The sequence below is a fragment of the Rhizoctonia solani genome, chromosome 1, assembly GCF_016906535.1.
Source record: "Rhizoctonia solani chromosome 1, complete sequence".
Classification (NCBI taxonomy): Eukaryota; Fungi; Basidiomycota; class Agaricomycetes; order Cantharellales; family Ceratobasidiaceae; genus Rhizoctonia; species Rhizoctonia solani.
The window spans coordinates 760,760-780,698 of record NC_057370.1 but is presented as its reverse complement, the minus strand read 5'-3'; the positions used below and the strand labels follow the sequence as shown (position 1 = coordinate 780,698).

General features: G+C 50.5%; 7 protein-coding genes across 7 annotated transcripts; 5 read left to right on the top strand and 2 right to left on the bottom strand.

Moving 5' to 3' along the window:
- Nucleotides 1–29: 29 nt before the first annotated feature.
- RhiXN_03727 (uncharacterized protein) lies at nucleotides 30–2,352 on the bottom strand (the record flags this gene model as incomplete). The annotated part of the gene is made up of 11 exons (XM_043323544.1): nucleotides 30–98; nucleotides 127–256; nucleotides 354–472; nucleotides 535–632; nucleotides 694–774; nucleotides 840–986; nucleotides 1,061–1,228; nucleotides 1,290–1,504; nucleotides 1,558–2,065; nucleotides 2,132–2,149; nucleotides 2,196–2,352. The coding sequence occupies 11 exons, from the start codon at nucleotides 2,350–2,352 to the stop codon at nucleotides 30–32; spliced, it is 1,710 nt and encodes a 569-aa protein (XP_043175963.1).
- A 132-nt stretch (nucleotides 2,353–2,484) lies between these two features.
- RhiXN_03726 (mediator complex subunit 13 carboxy-terminal protein) lies at nucleotides 2,485–7,774 on the top strand (the record flags this gene model as incomplete). The annotated part of the gene is made up of 9 exons (XM_043323543.1): nucleotides 2,485–2,905; nucleotides 2,950–3,020; nucleotides 3,098–3,266; nucleotides 3,317–4,800; nucleotides 4,833–6,003; nucleotides 6,050–6,222; nucleotides 6,281–6,365; nucleotides 6,414–7,076; nucleotides 7,152–7,774. The coding sequence occupies 9 exons, from the start codon at nucleotides 2,485–2,487 to the stop codon at nucleotides 7,772–7,774; spliced, it is 4,860 nt and encodes a 1,619-aa protein (XP_043175962.1).
- Nucleotides 7,775–8,119: 345 nt separating this feature from the next.
- On the top strand, nucleotides 8,120–9,318 carry RhiXN_03725 (uncharacterized protein; the record flags this gene model as incomplete). The annotated part of the gene is made up of 5 exons (XM_043323542.1): nucleotides 8,120–8,234; nucleotides 8,278–8,441; nucleotides 8,508–8,633; nucleotides 8,687–8,861; nucleotides 8,939–9,318. The coding sequence occupies 5 exons, from the start codon at nucleotides 8,120–8,122 to the stop codon at nucleotides 9,316–9,318; spliced, it is 960 nt and encodes a 319-aa protein (XP_043175961.1).
- A 1,039-nt stretch (nucleotides 9,319–10,357) lies between these two features.
- On the top strand, nucleotides 10,358–12,629 carry RhiXN_03724 (uncharacterized protein; the record flags this gene model as incomplete). Its single annotated transcript, XM_043323541.1, has 15 exons — nucleotides 10,358–10,448; nucleotides 10,506–10,565; nucleotides 10,622–10,732; nucleotides 10,775–10,823; nucleotides 10,884–10,990; nucleotides 11,051–11,114; nucleotides 11,167–11,221; nucleotides 11,274–11,385; nucleotides 11,436–11,465; nucleotides 11,520–11,580; nucleotides 11,630–11,741; nucleotides 11,794–11,877; nucleotides 11,944–12,306; nucleotides 12,364–12,489; nucleotides 12,543–12,629. 15 exons carry the CDS (start codon nucleotides 10,358–10,360, stop codon nucleotides 12,627–12,629), a joined length of 1,512 nt encoding a protein of 503 aa, XP_043175960.1.
- A 270-nt stretch (nucleotides 12,630–12,899) lies between these two features.
- Nucleotides 12,900–15,308, bottom strand: RhiXN_03723 (amino acid permease; the record flags this gene model as incomplete). Its single annotated transcript, XM_043323540.1, has 10 exons — nucleotides 12,900–13,091; nucleotides 13,148–13,555; nucleotides 13,614–13,942; nucleotides 13,992–14,129; nucleotides 14,186–14,336; nucleotides 14,390–14,450; nucleotides 14,507–14,695; nucleotides 14,756–14,832; nucleotides 14,892–14,912; nucleotides 15,222–15,308. The coding sequence occupies 10 exons, from the start codon at nucleotides 15,306–15,308 to the stop codon at nucleotides 12,900–12,902; spliced, it is 1,653 nt and encodes a 550-aa protein (XP_043175959.1).
- Nucleotides 15,309–15,781: 473 nt separating this feature from the next.
- On the top strand, nucleotides 15,782–16,513 carry RhiXN_03722 (translation initiation factor IF3; the record flags this gene model as incomplete). Its single annotated transcript, XM_043323539.1, has 1 exon — nucleotides 15,782–16,513. The coding sequence occupies one exon, from the start codon at nucleotides 15,782–15,784 to the stop codon at nucleotides 16,511–16,513; it is 732 nt and encodes a 243-aa protein (XP_043175958.1).
- A 526-nt stretch (nucleotides 16,514–17,039) lies between these two features.
- On the top strand, nucleotides 17,040–18,811 carry RhiXN_03721 (glycoside hydrolase family 43 protein; the record flags this gene model as incomplete). Its single annotated transcript, XM_043323538.1, has 7 exons — nucleotides 17,040–17,411; nucleotides 17,446–17,532; nucleotides 17,586–17,600; nucleotides 17,678–18,185; nucleotides 18,238–18,495; nucleotides 18,558–18,722; nucleotides 18,774–18,811. The coding sequence occupies 7 exons, from the start codon at nucleotides 17,040–17,042 to the stop codon at nucleotides 18,809–18,811; spliced, it is 1,443 nt and encodes a 480-aa protein (XP_043175957.1).
- Between the last annotated feature and the right edge of the window lie 1,128 nt (nucleotides 18,812–19,939).

The following is a 19,939-nucleotide window of genomic DNA, read 5'->3' as shown; positions in this document are numbered from 1 at the left end:
CTCATTACAAACCCCTTGTCTCCCCAAATCTAATCCTTTTTAGGACCTCCAGCCTGTCCCCTGGCCGGGCCCTTTCCCGTAGCAGCAGCCAGCGCCTGCTGTCCCATTCGATTCAACCCGCCGAACCGGGACCCGTCTTTTCCTGTTGTCCGCCTCCCCTGTTAGGTCCGCCGCCTCGCCCGCGGAACGAGCCGCGCGTGGACGAGTGGTCCGTCGGGTTGGAGATTTCGACGCTCGGCCGCACGGATTGGATGGTCTTGTTGTATACGAGTGGTCGTTAGTCCAGGGTTCAAAAAGGTCGGGGGGGGGGAGTGAGGAAAAGGAGGGGGAAAGGCGTATATATGAAGACATACCTCGCCGTGTTTGTCCATGCGACTTTCATACCTTCCTCATCCGCAAACTCGACATATGCGAACCCGCGTTGAGGCTGGGCCGGGTTCTTAAAGTCGATCGGGATCTTGATGTTAGTGATCTGACCCCCCACAATAAAAGCAAATTCGTCATCGGCGCATATACAAGACGGACAAGACGTACCAAGCCGGCAGAATCACCGAAAAACGTCCTGATTTCGTCTTCGGTTACGGGAATCGGGAGGGGACGCATGTAGATTGTCCATGGGTGTCTTCTGGGACCTGTATCATGGCCAATAATAATTGGCCATCAAGTTCTTTTAGTGAATGAAGAATGCCATACCGGTTGGCGGAGTCTGTGCGCCCGTACTTCTTCCATCCTGAGACTTGATAGAATCCAAGTTCGAGTCGGAGGGTTTAACCTCTACACGTAAAAAATAAATAAAGTGAGACTGCTATTCTACGTCAAACGAGACAAGACAGACAAACCTTTGGATTCATCAGGTAACCCACTCTCCTCGACCGTCGGACTCTCGACACCATCGATGCTTGCTCTCTTGCCCTTTCTACCGTTGATGGGTGTACCGGGTTTAGAAACCCCAGCAGGGGCGGGTGTAGTAGGTTTCGTCGCAGGAGCTGGGTGGTAGGTTTTGTAGCTGGGGCAGTAGCAGTAGCAGGGGCCGGAGCTGGAGTCGTGGGTTTAGTTCCACCGGCAGAAGGAAGAGGAGCAGGGGTTCCGGGTTTAGTCCCAGGTGCCGATTTTGGCTTGGGACCAGGGGCAGGGGATCCTGTAGTCGTAGGCGGCTTGGTTCCGCTCGCGTTGACAGCAGGTTGGGCCTGGGCGGGTTGAGAGTTTTTGCGGTACCCGTAATTAAATCCTAGTACCCAGTCATCAATGTTAAAAGTAATTGATAATGGTGTAAAAAGGGGTGTGCATACCTTGACTCTTCAATTCGGCGCTGATTCGTCCGTCTTTGACTTCGAGAACGAGAGATCCGTACGATGCGTCGCAGAGGTTCCAGTTCCAGCAGTTTTTCCATGCTGGTTCTTCTCCTGGGATCGGGCCCGTTGGGTTTGGACCAGCTGGAGGAACGGGGGGTGGGATACGCTCGATCATCCCGAGTGTGGATTCGAGCAGGATACGTTGTCGCTCACTACCCGCGAAAAATACATAAAAAATGCACAAGATAAGAAAACCAGGACTTACTCGACCACAGTCTCGACCTGGGCCTTGACACTCTCCCATACGCGATCAAACGTCTCCTTCCCCTTGACCAACTTGGTTCTAAACCCATCCATATCCTCCTGCACGCTAAACTCGTTGTAGCTGCTCGCATGACGGAAATGCAACCCGGCCGAGACGGTTAAATCCGCTCGAGTGGCAAGGGCGAGTTGGGCGAGAATACCCTCTCGCCCAGGGCTCGCATGGGTGACGAGCAAACGAGTTTCAGATGCGTCGTAGACTCTTCGAGCGGTATCCAGTAATTCACCAATTTGAAGAACGGTGGTCCACATGGTTCCTTGGCCACCTGCAATCGTCGCGCGGCCCTCGCCATTGTCGAACAATTTGTGCGGGACCAAGGCACCCCCCAAGCCCAGTAAGCGCAAGGACACACCGCCGACGTCGATTCGCCGGGTGGTAGCCTCGTCGATAATGTGTAGGGCGGTCGTCTTGGGAGATGAGGGGAGAGTACGAGACGAGGTGGCGGAGGGTCCTAGTAAAGATGGGTCAATTAAAAGAGTGTATTAAATAGTAACATGGACACACCTGTCGCTTATACGGTCGACACTAGATGGTTCTGCGAAGCATGAGTGCACAGTCGAAGATTACAAAAGCAGACGGACCAAAAAAGCCAAAGTCGCCTGTGTGGATGATAGCCACCGCGCGAGCATCACGTGCGAGGTGATTGAGGGTGGAAAGATGACCACGGACGTCGGCGATGCATAGGATACGCCCAGCCGCCGAGTCTAGGACGGATGTAGAAGTGTTGACGCCAGACATTATGGTGGGACGACGAGGGAGAAGTAAAAGGGACAGAGAGGACGCGTGGGTGACTAAGCTGAGCGCTTGGGGGGATGAGGAAGGGAGGCGCCGGGCGCTGAGATCGGGGGAGCGGGCTGAGAGTTGGCGGCCATGAGCCATCCGTTGCCTGCAAAGCCTGGGAGTGGGAGTACGAGTGCGGCTCCGACTCCGACCCCCAGCACCCGCACAAGCACCGCCACCTGCCGCAGGGCCATCGAGACCACAGCCCACACCGGTGCCTACACTGGTTCCGTCGGCGCTATCGCCTACTTCGTCGTTGCTTATCTCAGCGGTTGGACTGCCGGCGTCTGCTGCTGTCGAGTGCCGTGCTTGGACTGGGGCCGACGAGGCGATCGAGAGTGCGCGAAAGCATGTGGTGGTGTTGCTGCCGGTGCTCCCGACATTGCCACTGCATTGGCCGCGATAATCACACCGAATGCAAAGCTCACGCTCTGGGCCTTTGCGCTTGTTACAAACGAGGTTGGCGCCCCCAGATTATCCGCGTTGGATTTTAGCGATTTAGGACTGACAGGTAAGTCCTCTCACATGCTCTGGATTGAGCTCATTTTGCGCCAGAAACCACTCCTCCACTCGCGTCCTTTGAACTCGCCCATCTCCACCCATGTGGCCACTGTGAGGCCGCACCTGTTCCATGCACCGAATGCACCAAACCCAGACCTCCCTCTATATGCCCCTATAACTCTCGCTCAAAACAGACGAGTAGACCCGTGCGTCACTCATTGCGCCATATCTACCAACTATGGCTATCCGCACTGCGTGCCCTCGTTCTCGAACGCCTCACACACCCACACCTACTGCCTACTCCACACGGTTCTCCTCAACTCTCCACACACATCCACCGGTGAATGGGGCCGTCAGTGGTCTGAACAGCGGTACGTCTCATTCCACATCCAAGCACATCCAATCTCAATTTCGTAACCAGATCCTCACCCACGCACACGTCCATATATCTCTCGCCCACCCGCTCCCACGCCCCTCTCCCCCTCACACATCCTCATTCATCTCTATCCACACCAAACACATCTGTATCCCTTGCCGACCAACGCTTCTATCGCACCTGGAACTCCACTCCGATTATTACCCGCTTTTGCCCCTGCTTATGCGCTCGCTCCCTACACCGGACATACCCCATCTGGTCCGTATGGCTTCGCCCAGTCTCTAGGTGGGAGGGGCGTCCCCCCTTCTGCGAGTGTCTCCCCATGTATACTCGTATGGCTACCCCTGCCCGCGACCGGCTCTCCAGCCGCCGCGTCTCCTTCTGGATTACCTACTCCTTCGGCTACCACACCTGCCGCCGCTACCAGCTCCACCGGATCACGCGGCATGTATGCCATCTGGCCGAGGACACTGTGCGTCGTGGATAGCAAGCTGCCGAGTATAGACGTAGCCAAATTGCCTATGCTTCCTCCCGGACTGAGCACCCAAGGCCCAGGATGGACAAAACCTCGCAGATTCGGCGCAAACAAGACACGACTCGTCAAACCCATCTCTTTGGCCCCATCTGCGAATCCAGGCTCACAACCCAGTACCTCGAATACGATCCAAGACGGAGACCCTTCTCTGGTCGCACTCGCAAACACCGCCTCGAACCTCATCGACGCCGTCGTCCGCGCCCGCGAAAAAGAGAAAGAAAAACAGCGCGCTAGGATGGAACGTGCGCGGAGCGGAAGCGCGTCTATTCCTGCGCTGGCCACGAGCGCGCCTTCGACGCCCGTCGATGCCATCCATCCGATTCATACCCCACCGCCCCCCAGCCCTCCCCAACTACTCGCTCAACCACAACCCGACTCAGACCCAAGTCCAAACCCAAATCCAGACTCAAACCAGACCCAAACTCAAACACCCACATCCCTCGCAAACACCCCAATCCAATACGTGGCTCGGCAAACTCTAAGTGCTCCCGCTGCCCATACTCAACCACCGATTATCCATGCCTCGCCGAGCGCGTCCGACGCCTTTGATCTCGGGATGGACCTCTTTGGAGACGCAGAGTACAACGCGATCGGCGTGGACCCGCAAGACCCGGTATACGCCGACGCCGGGTTTGCGTTTCCGCTCGACGGGTGGGGTGTGGCGGATGTTCCTGCCGACTCGAAGAGTAGCGACGATCAGGTCCAGGATTCGGATTTTGATTTTTTCGGAGATCAGTGGACGGCTGGTGGTGCTAGTGCTGCTGGTGCTGCTGCTTCTGGTGCTGCTTCTGATACCCCGCAGGGTGGACAGTTGCAGCTCATTACGCCTGTCGCTCAGGATCAACTTATGGATGTTGACTTGGACTTGGGGATCGATCTTGGGTTGGAGATGGAGGTCGAGTCGGCCACAAACGACAAGGACAAGGACAAGGAAAAAGAAGAGGAGACGGAAAACGAAAATGTAAAAGAAAAAGAGGCGACCCCGGTTTTGGACGTACCTTATTTCCCTTGACCCCGCCTCAAGAGGACGACACGGGAGGAGCATGGGATCCGTTAAAGTTTGGGGAAAAGTATCAGAATGTGGACGACAAGTATCGCGGTACCCAAGGAAAGTTTGGAGTTCGGGGAGGGTTGACTGTTCCGCCGTCTAGACCTCGAGCAAGGACATTCAACCAGGGAAGAATAGAGGAAGGAACGGCGAGAGAGAGCTGGGCTCTGAGCTTTTGTGCGACCCCGACATCGGTTCTTGCGAAACGCATAGAGCTCGGGCTGGGACTCCGACCCCGGTCAAGTTCGAGTCTTTCCTTTCAGCAGCAACCTAGTCCGCAACTACAGCTCTCAAAGTCCCAGCCTAATCCATATGTATTCCAAGCGCGCCCGTATCCTCAGCTCCAGCTCCACCACCTCCCCCAATTCCAACTCAAAAACCAGCTCCCGACACCTTCGCCCTCTCCAAATGCGCATCGCAAGTTGCGCTCGGGGTACATTAACCTAACAAACCCCTCGGCCAAACGGATTCGCACACTCCGACTTGCCCATTCTCAACCTGTCATGTCGACCAACACCGCCAGGCCTGTGTTTGCGCGCGACTGGGTCCCGATCGTGGCTCCGCAAAGTCCAACCGCGACGGTGGTATCCTCCGCATCGGAAGACTCGGACTCGTCCGCCGACGACGACGACGACGAATTCATACCAGGTACCGCACCGCGTAGCGCAGCTCCCTCGCGAGGGACGACACCCCCTACAAGTGCGCATCCCAACGGACTGCTGTCGTCTCCACCGGGCCCGGCGCTCCTCGTTGCGATGTTTAGGCCAAACGCACTGGGCTCGGGGATGTTGGGCGATGTGTTGACATGGACGAGTCAGGACTCGAAGGAAAAGCCCGTTGTGCCTGTATCGGTTCCTACGCCCGTCTCGCCTAGAGAAGCTGCCGTCGCAGTTGGAACTGTTGAAGCGGGCGTGAACGTTCTTGCGCGCGAGGCGGTGGATAACTGGGCATGGGGCGCCGACCAAGTCATCCAAGCGGACACACCCACACCCGCGACCCAACCGAGTCGAACGAATGATGCTCCTCGGCTCGTGTCTCTCTGCGCTCGCGCTCGCGCCCGGGTCCGAAACAATGACACTGTCCAAGCTGACGGCCGTGCCCAAACTCGACCTCCCTCTGCCAGCGATCATGACGGATCGGGCGTACCTGGTGTCCCCCCGCTTGGACAAGCCCAGGGTGCCTAAAGTCGCGGTAGGGCATAGCGGGCAGGTCGTGCAGGTGTATGCGCCCGCGTTGAGGTTTTGGGAGGTCGTGGGGCTGGAACCTGTTGGTGGGGCCAAAGATGTGGTTGCGTATGCGGTGGTCGAGGAAGGTGAGGAGGTTGGGGTCGTCAAGCGGTGGATGGAACGTGTTGGGCAGGTTTACGAGGTGAGTTTCTTGGGAAAGCTGGGTGAAGTATCTGACTGATGATTTATTTCTATTGTAGACGAGGCGACTTGGGAAACATGTCGTTGGAGATGTTGGAGGTGGAGTTGTTAGTGTCAAGTGGGAAAGTATGGTCAAGACGTTGGGTGAGTATTCTATTCGGGTTTTGCGGGGCATTACTAATTCGGTTGTAGTTTCGTTTATTTCGTCGTTGCCTCTGACGCAGTCGCATATTATCCTATACTTGATTATTCCCCAGCGTGCATTCTCATCACCAGCCCTTCGATCATTCATCCCAACTCTTGAATCAAACAAATTTATTTCCACTCTATCCGAACACCGTCATCGCCTCAGCACGCATCTTGTCCCCGCCTCGCTCCTGTTTGACCACTCGACGACCCCTCCCGAATCGCGCCAGCGACTCGTTTCCACTGCGCTCTCGGTGTACGACCGCATTCCACGTACCGTTGGCCGCCGCATCCGCCGTGAAATCATTTCGCTCGACATACCCGCCCACACATCCGTGCACGTCCCAGCATACACGCTCGCCCGCCCGCTCGCACCCCGCTTCCGATTCTCCATGGACTGGCCAGATGCGCAACGTGAGGTATTCGACCGCCACATGTTCTTACACGTCGGATACAGCTATTCCAAGTCTAAACGCTGGTTGGGTGCCACATGCATCGACGAACGCGGGGAAGCGTACGAAACCAAGGTGTGGATGTGCGAAGAGTGGAGTGTCGGCAAGGTCATTGCCAAGGTATGGTCGTTTGCCATGCGATTCGCCAAGCGTGCTGCGATCGAGTGGAGAATTGTTTTTTGCAAGATGGGAGAAATGGAATGGGATGAGGTGCAAGGTATGTATTGATCGGGGTGTGCTGTGGCTGTGTTCTGACCATGTTTTTTTTTCTTGTTCTTTTGTTGGTGCACAGCTTGGGAGGCGCATACATCTGCCAAGATGAGTGGAGATACGCGGCTCGGGATGCATGTGTCTGTTTTAAGGTTCGATCTCGTCACCGGCTTGGCACTTTCAACGAGTGCTTCTCCAAGTGTCAAGGCTCCGGTCGCCCCCGCTGGAACGCCGCCTTCGACCGTGGTTGATCTTACCGCGAATGACTATCTCGTCTTGCCTGGATACGATACCGAAGTTTGCACTATCCCAGATTTGGACTCTCCCGTATCTGATTCAACGCCAAGCGTTCTGCCTCTTGCGACTGCACACTACTTCCGCCTCACGGATCCTCCTATCACTCGGCCTATGGGTAGGTTAACAGAGATACCGTCCAAGACGGACGATCCGCCTGTGGGATTGCTGTCTTCTCAACTTCACCTCCTGCACTTTAATCTTACTCAAAACTCGAGCCTCTGGAAATCAGGAGGAGACCCATGGCGCGAGCTTCTCCAAAGCTTCTATGCTCTAACCACTCTCACCCAAACCCGGTTCCCATCTCTCGATCCGCTACCTATTCACCTTGCAATGTTGAACATTATACTTGGCGTATCGGATAACCGGGAACTGGTTCCCGTTGATTTGACTCTTGAATCGTCGTCTTGATGTTACCTTGTTCTATTCTGATGTTTATGCGTTTTCTATTCGTTTGTTTTGCCGCTCCAGTCTCTGTCTGCTGTTATTATACCGACGTTGATCATTGTACTATACATCATTAGCAACTAGTTCAATTCCTCCTCGCGTATGTCACGAACGTGATCCCGGACGGGTCCAAAGGCGAACAGAGATCACCCCAGAAACCATGCTGATTGAGATAACACACTTGGGCATGGTTGATTGCGCACGTGACGGACTTTTATCGGTGTACTCGCTTGGACGATCAAGGTCTGAACAAGACCGCCAAGGGTAAATTATGTTCTTAACCCTGGGGCTGCGAAGCACTCCATTATGATGTATTCACATCGTGTACGTGACATGTGTTTGCATTATGTCCGGGTCAAGTTGCGGGGAACGCCTGCTGGCAGGGATCCTGATGCTGTGCTCGGATTATGGCAGTTTGTCGAGGGTAAGGTTATATAGAGCTCCTTTCCGCCCGTTCTTCTCCTCAGACCGCGGTGCCCGCTTCTTGGATCCTTGCCTTACAGACTTTCTCATCATGTCGGTCGACTTGAGCGCAACGCTTATCGTTTATATCTTCCTTGCTTGCTTTGACGTTGTGTCTGAACGAGAGCGCGATGTTGTGTGCTTTGTGCTCGACTTGTTATCCTCGTATGTGAGTTGTGAACTTCCCCCCTATCTCTGTTATTCGGTTTGTTTCCCAGAGCTGACCCAACGTCAGGATGTCATGGCCCGTGAACTCCCGATGACACAGAACGTGGTTCTTCTCGCTCAGATCTACGCTCATGAACTCTGCATCATGGCAGCTTATTACCGCCGGGAGAGCGAAGGATTTTCATGGAGCAATGTGAGTTGATTAATTACGTATAGCGGCTCCTTTCTTAGTGCATATATCCTCAGCAAAGTGATCCTAGCACTCTCCTGAACACCGTGTTGCTTCCTTTGATCCAGAATCTTACGCACGATCAGCATCAAAACATCATCTATACTCTGGAGGAGGCCGAAATGATTCTCGCCTACCCTCTCGATATGCTAGAGGAACTCATTACGAGCTGGAAGAGTTCAAAGCGCAACCGTGAACTCGCAATGAGACTAAATAGAACCGCCCCCAGCCCAACCAAAAAAGGTCTTCTGGAAACACACCCCGTTCAGAATGTCGCAAAGAGATGGAGCTCTTGTCTTCATCCAATTCGCAGCGGCCCGGTCCTCGGACCAAGTCTAGGACGTTCCGACTGACCCTTCCTAATTTGGCTATAGGCACTCGCATCAACTCTTTCAGCTCGAGGGACCAAAAGCGCGAATCGTGGGGGATCGATCCATACCACGTGGTTGATGAAGCCTTTGAAAAGGAGCTCCAGGAGCTTGTGGAGTATGGACCCGATGTTGATTGCTTGTGCCATACAGGCCATTTATGCTTTATTCATGCCGAGGGACACCCATGCGATTACGAACCCAAGCCCAAGTTTCCCAATAGTAGGGAGCTCAAGCGCCGCTTAAAATCAGGGTTGAAAATGATCATAGCATCCCGATAAGAGCTATGGTGTACATATCGATGTATGCGCAAAATCATTGCTGTCGAAGATATTGTTATATTTATGTACACTGTGTGGGCCTGGATTTTTTATATATGTATTGTTTCTCGTTTATGTATTTTAACTATGATGATCGAATCAAGTTCCTAAAGTAGCCCGCTACTAGTTTGAGTCTGGGCTCGCTTAAGAGCCGAAGCGAGCACGTATAGTCGAGTCAATTTTGTGTAGCCGAGTCGATTTTTTCTGACTTCCAGTGGGCGCCTCCGAATCAAAACGGAACATCTGATCGCATGGCTGACTCAATGTACTCAATATTTAATATTAAAATGAGCAGAGCTCCGTTTCCATGCACATGTTCAGGTTGACTCATTCCTTGAGGGCCAGGCTTTTCACAAAACCATATATTTTGCATGCATATTGACATGTTACAAAGGAATACACCCATGCGGATACCCCAAACCAATGCCAACGCTACTCTTGGCTATACGCTTTACCATAAACGTCTTAATGATTGGCTGGCATCAAATACAGTGGGGAAGACGTAAAGGCAACCGTTAACGGCAATGTAGGGATATAACAAAATTCTCATCATTTCCTGTCATGGAGAAAATAATATACTAGTGTAGAAATCTTATAATCACTGAGATGAATTCTTGGCTGTCCTCTTGGGACTTGCAATATGTGGAAGACAAACTGGTAGGCGCACGTATACTCATCCCCGGCGTTTGCCTCTAGCCGAGTTTTGAGCGCTGGGCACCTATTTGAGAATAAGCATGGTAACACTGACTGCCAAACCTGTGCTGGTAGGCTCGGGCAGCTCAATAAATTGAAAATTATGGAACTTACGAAGCTAAATTTCGATCACACGTAACTATTTGTGGAATGCATTCAGGCATACAACGAAGAATTTTGTAAGCAAGCCACGTTTCTTGGAGCATCTGCTGAGTAGGTAGTATTACGGGAGTGGGGGAGCTCAGCCACCAGGCCACTATATAAAGCCGCTTGGCGAGCAAGGAGAAGCTACCAACTCTCTACGACCATGCCTGCACTAGGAATAACAACATCTTCCCCTAGTTCTACACCTATGCCCCCGTCGATATCCAACTCGGCAAGCGCATTGATTCCTCCTCGTTAGTATAAGAATAACATTGAGCTCCTTGGGGTATCTCTTTGACGTATCTCACTAGTCACTGGCAAAAATATCGTGGTTTTCTGCGATGGAACAGGGCAGGATGGGCTCATTTCATGTAAGTTACTTTTTAGCACTTGGCTTGCACAACTTGAACAACCTGGTGCCTCCCAGCACTGTCCCAAGAAGAGAAGAACGATACACAGGCGCAGTTAGAGAAGATACCGAAACCTAAAAAGAAACCCTTGCATGCAGTAACCTATCCGACTAATGTTCTTCGACTGTGTAGGTCTCTAGTCTTGATGTCGCTGTGACTAACACTCACAGGCCTGGACGTAGCACGATGTGTAAAATCACTTATCAACACAATCCCACAGTATGTATCATGCTTTGTGTATTGATAGAACCAAACTGACTTGCCTGACAATTTGATCAGACGCCTCCAGATCGTATTCTATCAAAGTGGTGTTGGGGTTGGCGACGATTTTCAAGGTAACTCCGATCTTGGGGATGATTACGAGAAGGCACGCGGAACAGCTACCGGTGAGTAGCTTACGTGTTCGAATTCGACTTATGGTGACCGAGCTTCCTTGGATGGCATAGGAAGTAAGATCCGAGACGCATATAACTTTATTGCTCAAAACTATACAGAGGGTGACAAGATATTGTGAGTGATGCAGTAGTGATTCAAGGCGCCAGCTATTAAATGCATCCGCTAGCCTATTTGGTTTCTCTCGAGGTGCATATACAGCACGAAAAGTAGCCGGTTTGATAGTAAATGATTTACAATAAGCAGGGAAATTACCGCTAACGCGTAGCCTTTTAGTGTAAGCTGGGGCTATTGAACACACGACAAATGGGGAAGTTCTTCCACTACTGGAGTGCTTTAGATCGCGGTGATGCTAGCGTAGAAAGGTCGGGAGGCCCGCCTCAATCGAGTAAGTAGTCCTGAGAATACCTTTACCAGTTGCTCTTTTGCTGACTTCAGTAAGTTTTCTCGGTGTATGGGATACAGTTGGTAAGTGTTCCAAATAAGAATGCAAAAGCATGGATAGTCCAACAAGATGCCCAGGTTCGGTGTACGAAGACCTGGTTGCACCAAAGGTCAACGCCTTGACACTTGTCGACTCTGAGTGAGTGGATGTTACCGGTGAATTTCATTATTTAATGAGGTATATACAGGCTCCCAGAGGGAGTTAAGGTGGCTCGCCACGCACTCTCCTATCATGAAAATCGGAAGGAGTTCCTTCCGACACCTTTCGCTAATTATCAGTCTGATAGAGACGTAAAACAGGTAGGTAATTGGGCGGTATCTAATAGAAATCTAACTAACACATCTGCTTCAGATGTGGTTCCCAGGGGTCCATTCAGATGTAGGTGGAAGTTACAGTGAGCACCTGATTGCAGACATAACGCTGTGCTGGATGACTGTGAGTTAACTACCTCGGAACGAGCTGCATATAGTGACTCGGCCGCAATATCTTAAATGGTTTTAGGGTGAAGCTATCGGCGCGGGCTTGACGATTGACGAAGAGTTTTTATTGGACTGTTTCACCATCCCGAGCGAGCCCGCCCCTGAGCTAAGGCTTCACTTTGAGCGCCATCCCAACAGAGCACTGTCCATTCTTACGGTCGATCGAATGGCGACGCTTGTGAAGACCCCCGAATCGAAAGAGGTACTGCTTACCAACATAGAGCCAAGGTTCTTATATCACCAGAGCCTGTGGGCGGAGATTAGAGAAAGCCCGAAGGGCTCTTCGTATAAAGCATTTCCAAATAAGAAGAACCCGTCTACGGATCCACTCAGGGCCTCTCTGAGCGATTTTGAGAAGAGATATTGGGATGCGTGTAAATGGAACGTAGGTGTTTTCCCGCTTGATTTTATCTATATAATGTTCACTGAAAATTAATTTTAGGCACTGCTTCCTCTCCCGGTTCTGCCACCTTCGCGCGGTGGGCGCTTGCCCATGGCTCGCGGTTCTAGCCCTAAGCTAACGCCTAAATCTCAAAGCCCCTCGTCTCTTTCGATAAGTATGACTATGGTAAGCTTGGCAACAATGCTTAGGATTCGTGTCAGTCAACTAATTTTACCTAGGCTCAGCGTCCAGTAGAATTTGAGATGGTTGGTGATTACGTCGAAGACATGATCGAAAGCGGAACACCAATCAAATACGTCAATTAGCATCAATTAGCATCAATTAGCATACTTTGTATTTTTTGTGATTACCTCGCTATCCTATGGACACTTCCAGGAGTGATCCGTGAATCAATTCAATTCCGATGGTAAAATATCAAACTCGGGGGAGTTTCTATTAGGGACACCCAAACATAAAAACAGTCGACTACAAAACATTGAATGCAGGGAGATGCGCCAGAGGCACCATCAGCTTTCAAGACACTGGTACATATGCGTGGAATAAGCTGCAGTGCACTGTTATAAAAACGAGAGGCATTATCTGGCTGAGCTGCTGCCTTGAGCAGTATCGTTGAGCGCTTCAGTATATGCTGGGGGTGCATGCCTAGCGCCACCGTCTGCACCTTCATACACCTGTTGTGCCTGGGAATTCCGCAACCATTTCTCCTCAGGAGTGAAGTACCAACTGAGTATCCCGAATATTGTGACGGAGCCCAATATAACGCCGGCCTAGCACTATCATTTTAGTACGAGTTGAATGATTGCATATTGCTAGCCCAACTCACGAAATTGAACGTTTCCGCAGTAACCGGGAAACTAAAGGGTGAAACGTAACTCGCGAATACGATCCCGTTGAACACAAAAGCAACAAAATATGCTGGACGGGCAAACTTTCCAAGCGAGAACTTGGTACTCTTGAATCCATTCGGGGTCATAGTCAGTCGTAGAAGTGCAATCAGACCGTAAGCGGCGATGGTTGGGATGCCAGCTGCACTGACGAGCGAGGTAAAGGCGACACTTGAAGGGAGAATGACGCAGAGAATCGAAGCGCCAAATATGTACATAACTGTGACCGCATTGCGGGGACGACCATCTGGGGTGACTTGTCCGATCCATCCGGAAAGGGGAAGTACGCCGTCTCGCGCAATAGCAAAGATGAGACGAGAAGCGGCGACCACAGCGATGGATGTATTCTGAGTGCAAATTGCATGAGTTCACACCTACGGCGACTAATAATGATTATATGCTTACAAGAATCAAGCCAACGACGGCGAGAAGTGTCATGAACGTAGCACCACCTCGTCCAAGTGCCATAGAGTAAATCAGCACAAATGGCTGGGGAGCAGACAGGCTGAACCATGTATCGATATCGGGGGTGCAGAACAAAAAGACGATTGTAGTAATAAAGCCAAAAGTACCCGTCGCAATAGCGCTGGAGAAAATTCCGCGAGCGGCAACAACACTTGCGTTTTTAGTCTCCTCAGCAATGTGTCCAGATGCATCAAAGCCGGTGAGCGTGCCGGCTGTGAAAAGGAATCCGAGAATCCAATTCCATGCAGGGGGAGCGCCAGTGCCGTTGACTGATGGCCGTTAGACTCTAGAGCGAACAAAATCATAGAGCCAACTCACAAGTCGTCAAAAAAGCATCATGTGCACTCCTGAAGCCGTAGGTCTTGCTAACTCCGATCGGCAACCAAATAATACAAAGTAGGAAATCAAGGATCATCAGGCACATCGAAAACTTGAAAACAGCCGAGTAAATCCGGGCTAATAGTAGAGTGCCGTGAGTTCTGGAAGAAAGCAAGTCAGGAGCTAAGACTTACGAGGGAGGTAGTTTAGAATAATAGCGAGAATAAATAGCCCTTCAGAAACGGCCCAGACCAGGGCACGCCATTTGACGTTATCATTTGAGATGCCTCCCGGAAAGTCGTAGCCCCAGACAGGAAGCAAGGAGAGAAGATAGTTCGCGGTCGTCTAGTCGTACAGGTTATGCCCAAAGTTTTGTCGGAGACATAAATAGAGCCCACCTGGCAATTAGATGCACCAAAGGTCATCCATGCTGTTGCAGCCCACCAAGCTACGATAAAGCTGGAGAGGAATTGGTATTATTTTGCCACATCCTGAAATTAGACGCCCCAACTCACGCGACAAATCGAGCATATTTGGGCCCTGCAGCTTCCGCAGCCCATATATAGATACTACCGCTCAGAGGCAGGGCAGAACAAATTTCCGCTAGGACTGCGGCCGTTATCCACATGAAGACGATGGTAATGAGGTAATTCGTCCATATCGCCAATGGCCCTCCGGCAAGGATGCCAATAAAGAAGAATGATCTGGCGAGAGAACCTGATAAGCGAACGGACATATGTCAGAAAGCATGCAAAACCCCTTACCGTACGCCTCCAATGAAGTTAAGAGCACAGAAGCTAGCTGCGAAGCTCTCTACAATATGCCATGAGCGGTGTAGTTGCTGTACAACGGTAGCAAATGAATAAAGTATAAATGATATTAATTATTACAATGCATTACCTGTTTGTAACCTAGTTGTTGCTTTAGTGGAAAGCATCAGTAAATCTTGAATACATGGAGAATCAGCGGTAAACAGGCGATGGAAGGGCTAAACATTTAAGAAACGAAGGGGGTTAAAATTTTAGACTTGGGCTTCCCTACGCAGGTGTCAACACTGATCAGGTTCAAGCGGTATTTCTCAATCTGTCTTTGACAGATACCCGCAGCCATCAAGTCTATTCGACTATGATAATGTTGGGGAATTAGTACCAATTGTTACCGTCGACCGATAGCGTGATGTAATGCACTGCGTAGAGGCCATCCGGGAAGGCAAGGCGTGATTGTTCGTACCAGTTGGATCTCGTCAGAGTCGGTCGCGCTAGAATGATCGCCTTCATGGTCGCGTTCAGAGTTGAATTTGTGGACAGAGCCAGCCATGGTCGGTTGCATAGGTCCTTTCACAAGTGTGGTGTGTTTATATAGGGGAATGTGCTGCACATGGGTGACCCTGACTGCTCTATAAGCGTCCAGGAACGATAGTAATCGAAGCCTAATCCATGATCACGATCGGTGGCAAACTTCGGTTGGCTCAATAATGTCAATTTGTTATGCCCTCCAGAAATTCGCGGACAGCACGACTTTTGCAGCGATAGCAAGTAGATTCTTTTTGCGGTTCTCTAAAATAAATCAAAGCATCGATTGGATTTAAATAAGCTCGGAATAAAGCAATTACGGTACATGCTGTAGCGCCAACCCGATTCACGACACTCATTTTTCGCCCCACTGCTTGGATGCCGACCATACGAGCGGGATCAAATGAATACCCGGATCACGTGCATAACAGATTCTGTTCATTTCTTATCATTTCATTTTCATAACCTGAACCACCTGTACTATTCGAGCGAACTGTGATGACCACCGCTGTTCTATCTGCGATGCGGCTTGCAACTTACACACTTCGTCCGGCTGTTTCTCCCTCACTAGCGCTCGCCGGACCCTCGCGCATCATCCCATCACTTCAGGAATGCCGCCGCTTCGAGTCCCATGCCGCCGCATTGAAGCGCGCTGAAGCAGCCCGAGAACTTGCGGTCCAGAATCCTGCATTCTTCAAGAATAATGCCATCCCGTATACCTATGTTCGTCTCGTCAACTCGGAAACCAACCGTCTTGAACCACCGACGAGACTCAAGGATCTCGTCGCATCTATTGACCTTGACGCGAACTTTGTGCAACTTGTTTCCACTGACCCTCCCGATGGAGGCAAACCTTTAGTCAAGATAATCAATAAACATGATGCTGCACAGAAAGAACGGGACCAAAAAGCCAAGAAAAAAGAGCAAAAAAAGGCAGCAAGTGGGCGCGAATCCAAAGAAATCCAACTGTCTTGGAACGTAGAGCCAGGCGATCTCAAACACAAGCTTGGCAAAGCCATTAAAGAGCTTGAAAAGAAAAACCTTGTAACAATTTCATTTGTCCCAAAAAAGGGATCTCCGCTGCCTACTCGCCCTCAGATGATGGTTAAGATGGAGATGATATGGAACGAAGTAAAGCACGTCGCAACTGAACGTCAAGATCGTACAGTGGGTGAACTTTCCGGACTTATGTACCTTCAGGGCTTGGGTCGAAAAGAGGACCCAAAGTAGGTGAGTGTTATCCTTGAGGTTCGGCATTAATGTATACTCAGTCTCTTTTTCGGTATGTATAGTAGTTAATATAATCTGATTATATTTGAATTTACTCTGCCTTGTTCAATGTTCCACTCAGTATATTGGCATCTATTGAGCCCATTGCCAAAAACGATGAAGTCATCCATCTAAATTAGGTCGTCAACTCCGGTCACGTGTAAATAAGACTTCTTCATCTTCCCCAAGATCTTCCCTCATGACTAGCATACGGAACAACTCGCGCCACTCCTCACCGTTCTTAGCTCTTATAATGAAGCGGCCCGCAAAAACCGGCTTCTCGGTGATTCCAATTCGCCTCTGTATCCGTATTCGCTCATAACCTCCATACCAAGTGCTTCTTTCGGTGCCAAATCACACCTTTGGTAATCCCGAAGTTCTCCAAAGGGAACAAAATATTATGAAGGCAGGCACACCCGGGCGCAAAGTATAAGATCTACTCGATGTTAGGAATTTTCAGAGTTGTGGTATCCCTGCTCCCGCCCCAATGCGCGCCGCGTTCCTTCTCCCAGCTCTGCTCGCCTCTTTTGCGGTAGCTCGCCCTTTGGCCAATCCAAACGCTACACGCTACGATGCGATCGTCCCCGGAGCCGACTGGCGCGATACGGATGGTGTCTTAATCCAGGCCCACGGGGGTGCGATGGTTAGGACCGATGACGGTACATTCTACTGGTTCGGCGAGGACCATCGTCCGGGCGGAACACACTTTACGGGCATCGCAGTGTACTCGTCAAAGGATCTGTACAATTGGAAAAACGAGGGCTTGGCTTTCAAACCAGTGGAGGGAACGCCAGCTGCCAGCGACCAGGTCGGGGAACGACCCAAGGTTGTATACAGTGAGAAGACAAAGCAATGGGTGGTAAGTACAAGAATATTCTAGGTGCAAGTGGTAGGCCCGACCTATTCCCATCTTAGCTGTATTTCCATTCGGACAACCCAAGTTACTCTCTCATTACCAGGCGATTGGCCTTTCGCCTAATGTGACCGGGCCGTACGTATACCAGGACTCTTATTTACCATTTGGCCTACCCAGTCAGGATCTCGGCATGTATGTCGACGATGATAGTAGGTCTCGTGGATCCGGCTAACGTTCTATTATCATACATTTGCGTTTTATACACACAGACATCGCCTACGCGCTATATGGCTCACGCGGAAACAACGCGATCACCCGTCTCAGACGACAGGCTGAACGTCTCCGAAATTATCTATAGTTTCAGCGGTAAGCACTTCCGTCTCGCTGTTGAGAATATGTATCTGAGCATGAATTCTATCAAGGTACAAACCTTGAAGCTCCCGGATGTTCAAGGAGAACGGAACTTACTACCACATTTTCAGCCAAAAGACGGATACCGTCCAAATAACGCCCAGCTCTTCACCGCACCGGCGCTGACTGGGCCGTGGACTAGGCAGCCCCAACTCGCTCCAGAAGGTACCAATACCTGGGAATCTCAAAACACCTTTGAGCTCAAGATCAAAGGGACTAAGAAGACAACGCATATATTCATGGGCGATCGATGGGACCGCGATGAATTGAGCGACAGCCGTTATATGTGGTTGCCAATCACGATTGGCGGGAAACAGGCCGCGAGTCTCGAATGGCACGATATTTGGAAGATCGATGTCAACACTGGTACGTGTTTGGCACACCTGCTGGCAGCGGGTCGCTTAGAAACGGGTTTTAGGCGAGGTCACCTACCCCAAAGGAATCTCGTATGAGGCCGAGAAGGGCGTCATTACTGGCGGTGCAAATGTACGAGCTGCTCAACATGTTCTGGCGGGAATTATGTTACTGGCAGTAAGTCATCAATTTGTCGACCTTCAATGGTGGCCTCATGGATTTCCGCTAGTCACCTCCAATAGTTCCGTTACCATTACCAACATCCAGGGAACTGGAAAGCCCCAATGGCTCGCCATTTACTATGTCAACACTGACGTGCAAAGTAAGTTATCTTTTGATACGCCAATCTATTTGTGCTGGATTTTCGACGAAACCTCCTCGTAGCCACTGCCTTACACCGTTATGCCGGCGTATCAGTAAACGGAGCTGCACCCGAAGTAGTCAAGCAGCGTACGACTGCCGAGGGTGTGGTGGTTAGTGTTCCTCTGCAAGTGCAATTCGCCAAGGGATCGAAGAACAACGTCACAATCAGTGGTGTAACTGGTCGTCGTAAGTCCCCTTTTCATCAAAAGAAACCCTTCCTCACGCTATTGTCGACAGCCGAAAGCGCATGGTTGGACAGAGTGATTGTGTACTGAAGTTAACGATGTACTTTAATTCATTTTCGACCTTATCTCAGAAGAACATGCATCAGCTATGGTGAATCAGAACGAAATTGTGACTACTCCAGCATCACTATAACGTCGGTCAGAGATATACGACTCCCAGGAGATGATCAAATAGAAGTTAGGGCTGACAACATTTTTGGCCACTAACAAGTCAACAAGTGGTCCCATATCATGACTCTTGTTCTCGGTTAATCATCACATCCTGTATACTAGCAATAGTTAAACCAAAAGAATATTATATAAGGACTTGTAATTCCGACCACCACTACTCGCACATAATCATACTCATCGATTCTCCGAAAGTACTATTGTAAACTGTGCCAATTGGCTGTTTTACATGCTTTTAGAGCCTGTATATCGTATACCACCACGCTGACACGTAATTTCTGCAGGTTTGTAGGGGGCATCACGCTGGGGGCGTGTACGGGGTGCGGTTTGATTTTTCCGGGTACCAATACAATAAAAACGTTGTTGGCATCGCCAGTATCAAATTGGAGCTGTTCAAAGGGTGTTATAGATTTAGGCCCTCGACTTATTGGTATATGTAGACTTGTGCTCACTTGTAAGGCCAGCTCAGTAACAATGTCTCATCCACATAATAAACAGTTTCAGCTACAAATCCCCCAAATAAGGTCTCCCGCCGTGGTAGTACCACTTTTCTCCGTCCTACATGCCCACTAGACATGTGTGATTGGCATAAACTCCAAACAGGAAATGTCGACTGTCCGACTGCGGTATTGTAGGAGATTCATGGGCAAACTCTTCTCAAGTTCCCTCGCCTTTTTCAAGGGCTGAACCCAGTTGTTGAACACCCAGGTATAAATAAACACCAGCCATAGAGCCTCTCTAGCAGGCAAAACTAATCAACTGGCCCATTGCCCTAGGAGTGGGCGAGCAACTCTTAGATTCTCAACTCGTTCGACTGTTCCATAGGTTCCATCCCCTTAATTGTGTGTACTCAAGTTTGGGTAATGGGAGAGTTTCCGCCGTCCTCCTCTACCCCAGATGTTGTCGATAACATCCTATACGATCTTGTCACCTTCGTCAAACAGTTTAGGATCCCTTCAGAACTCGAGTTTCTACGAATGCAGAAAATAC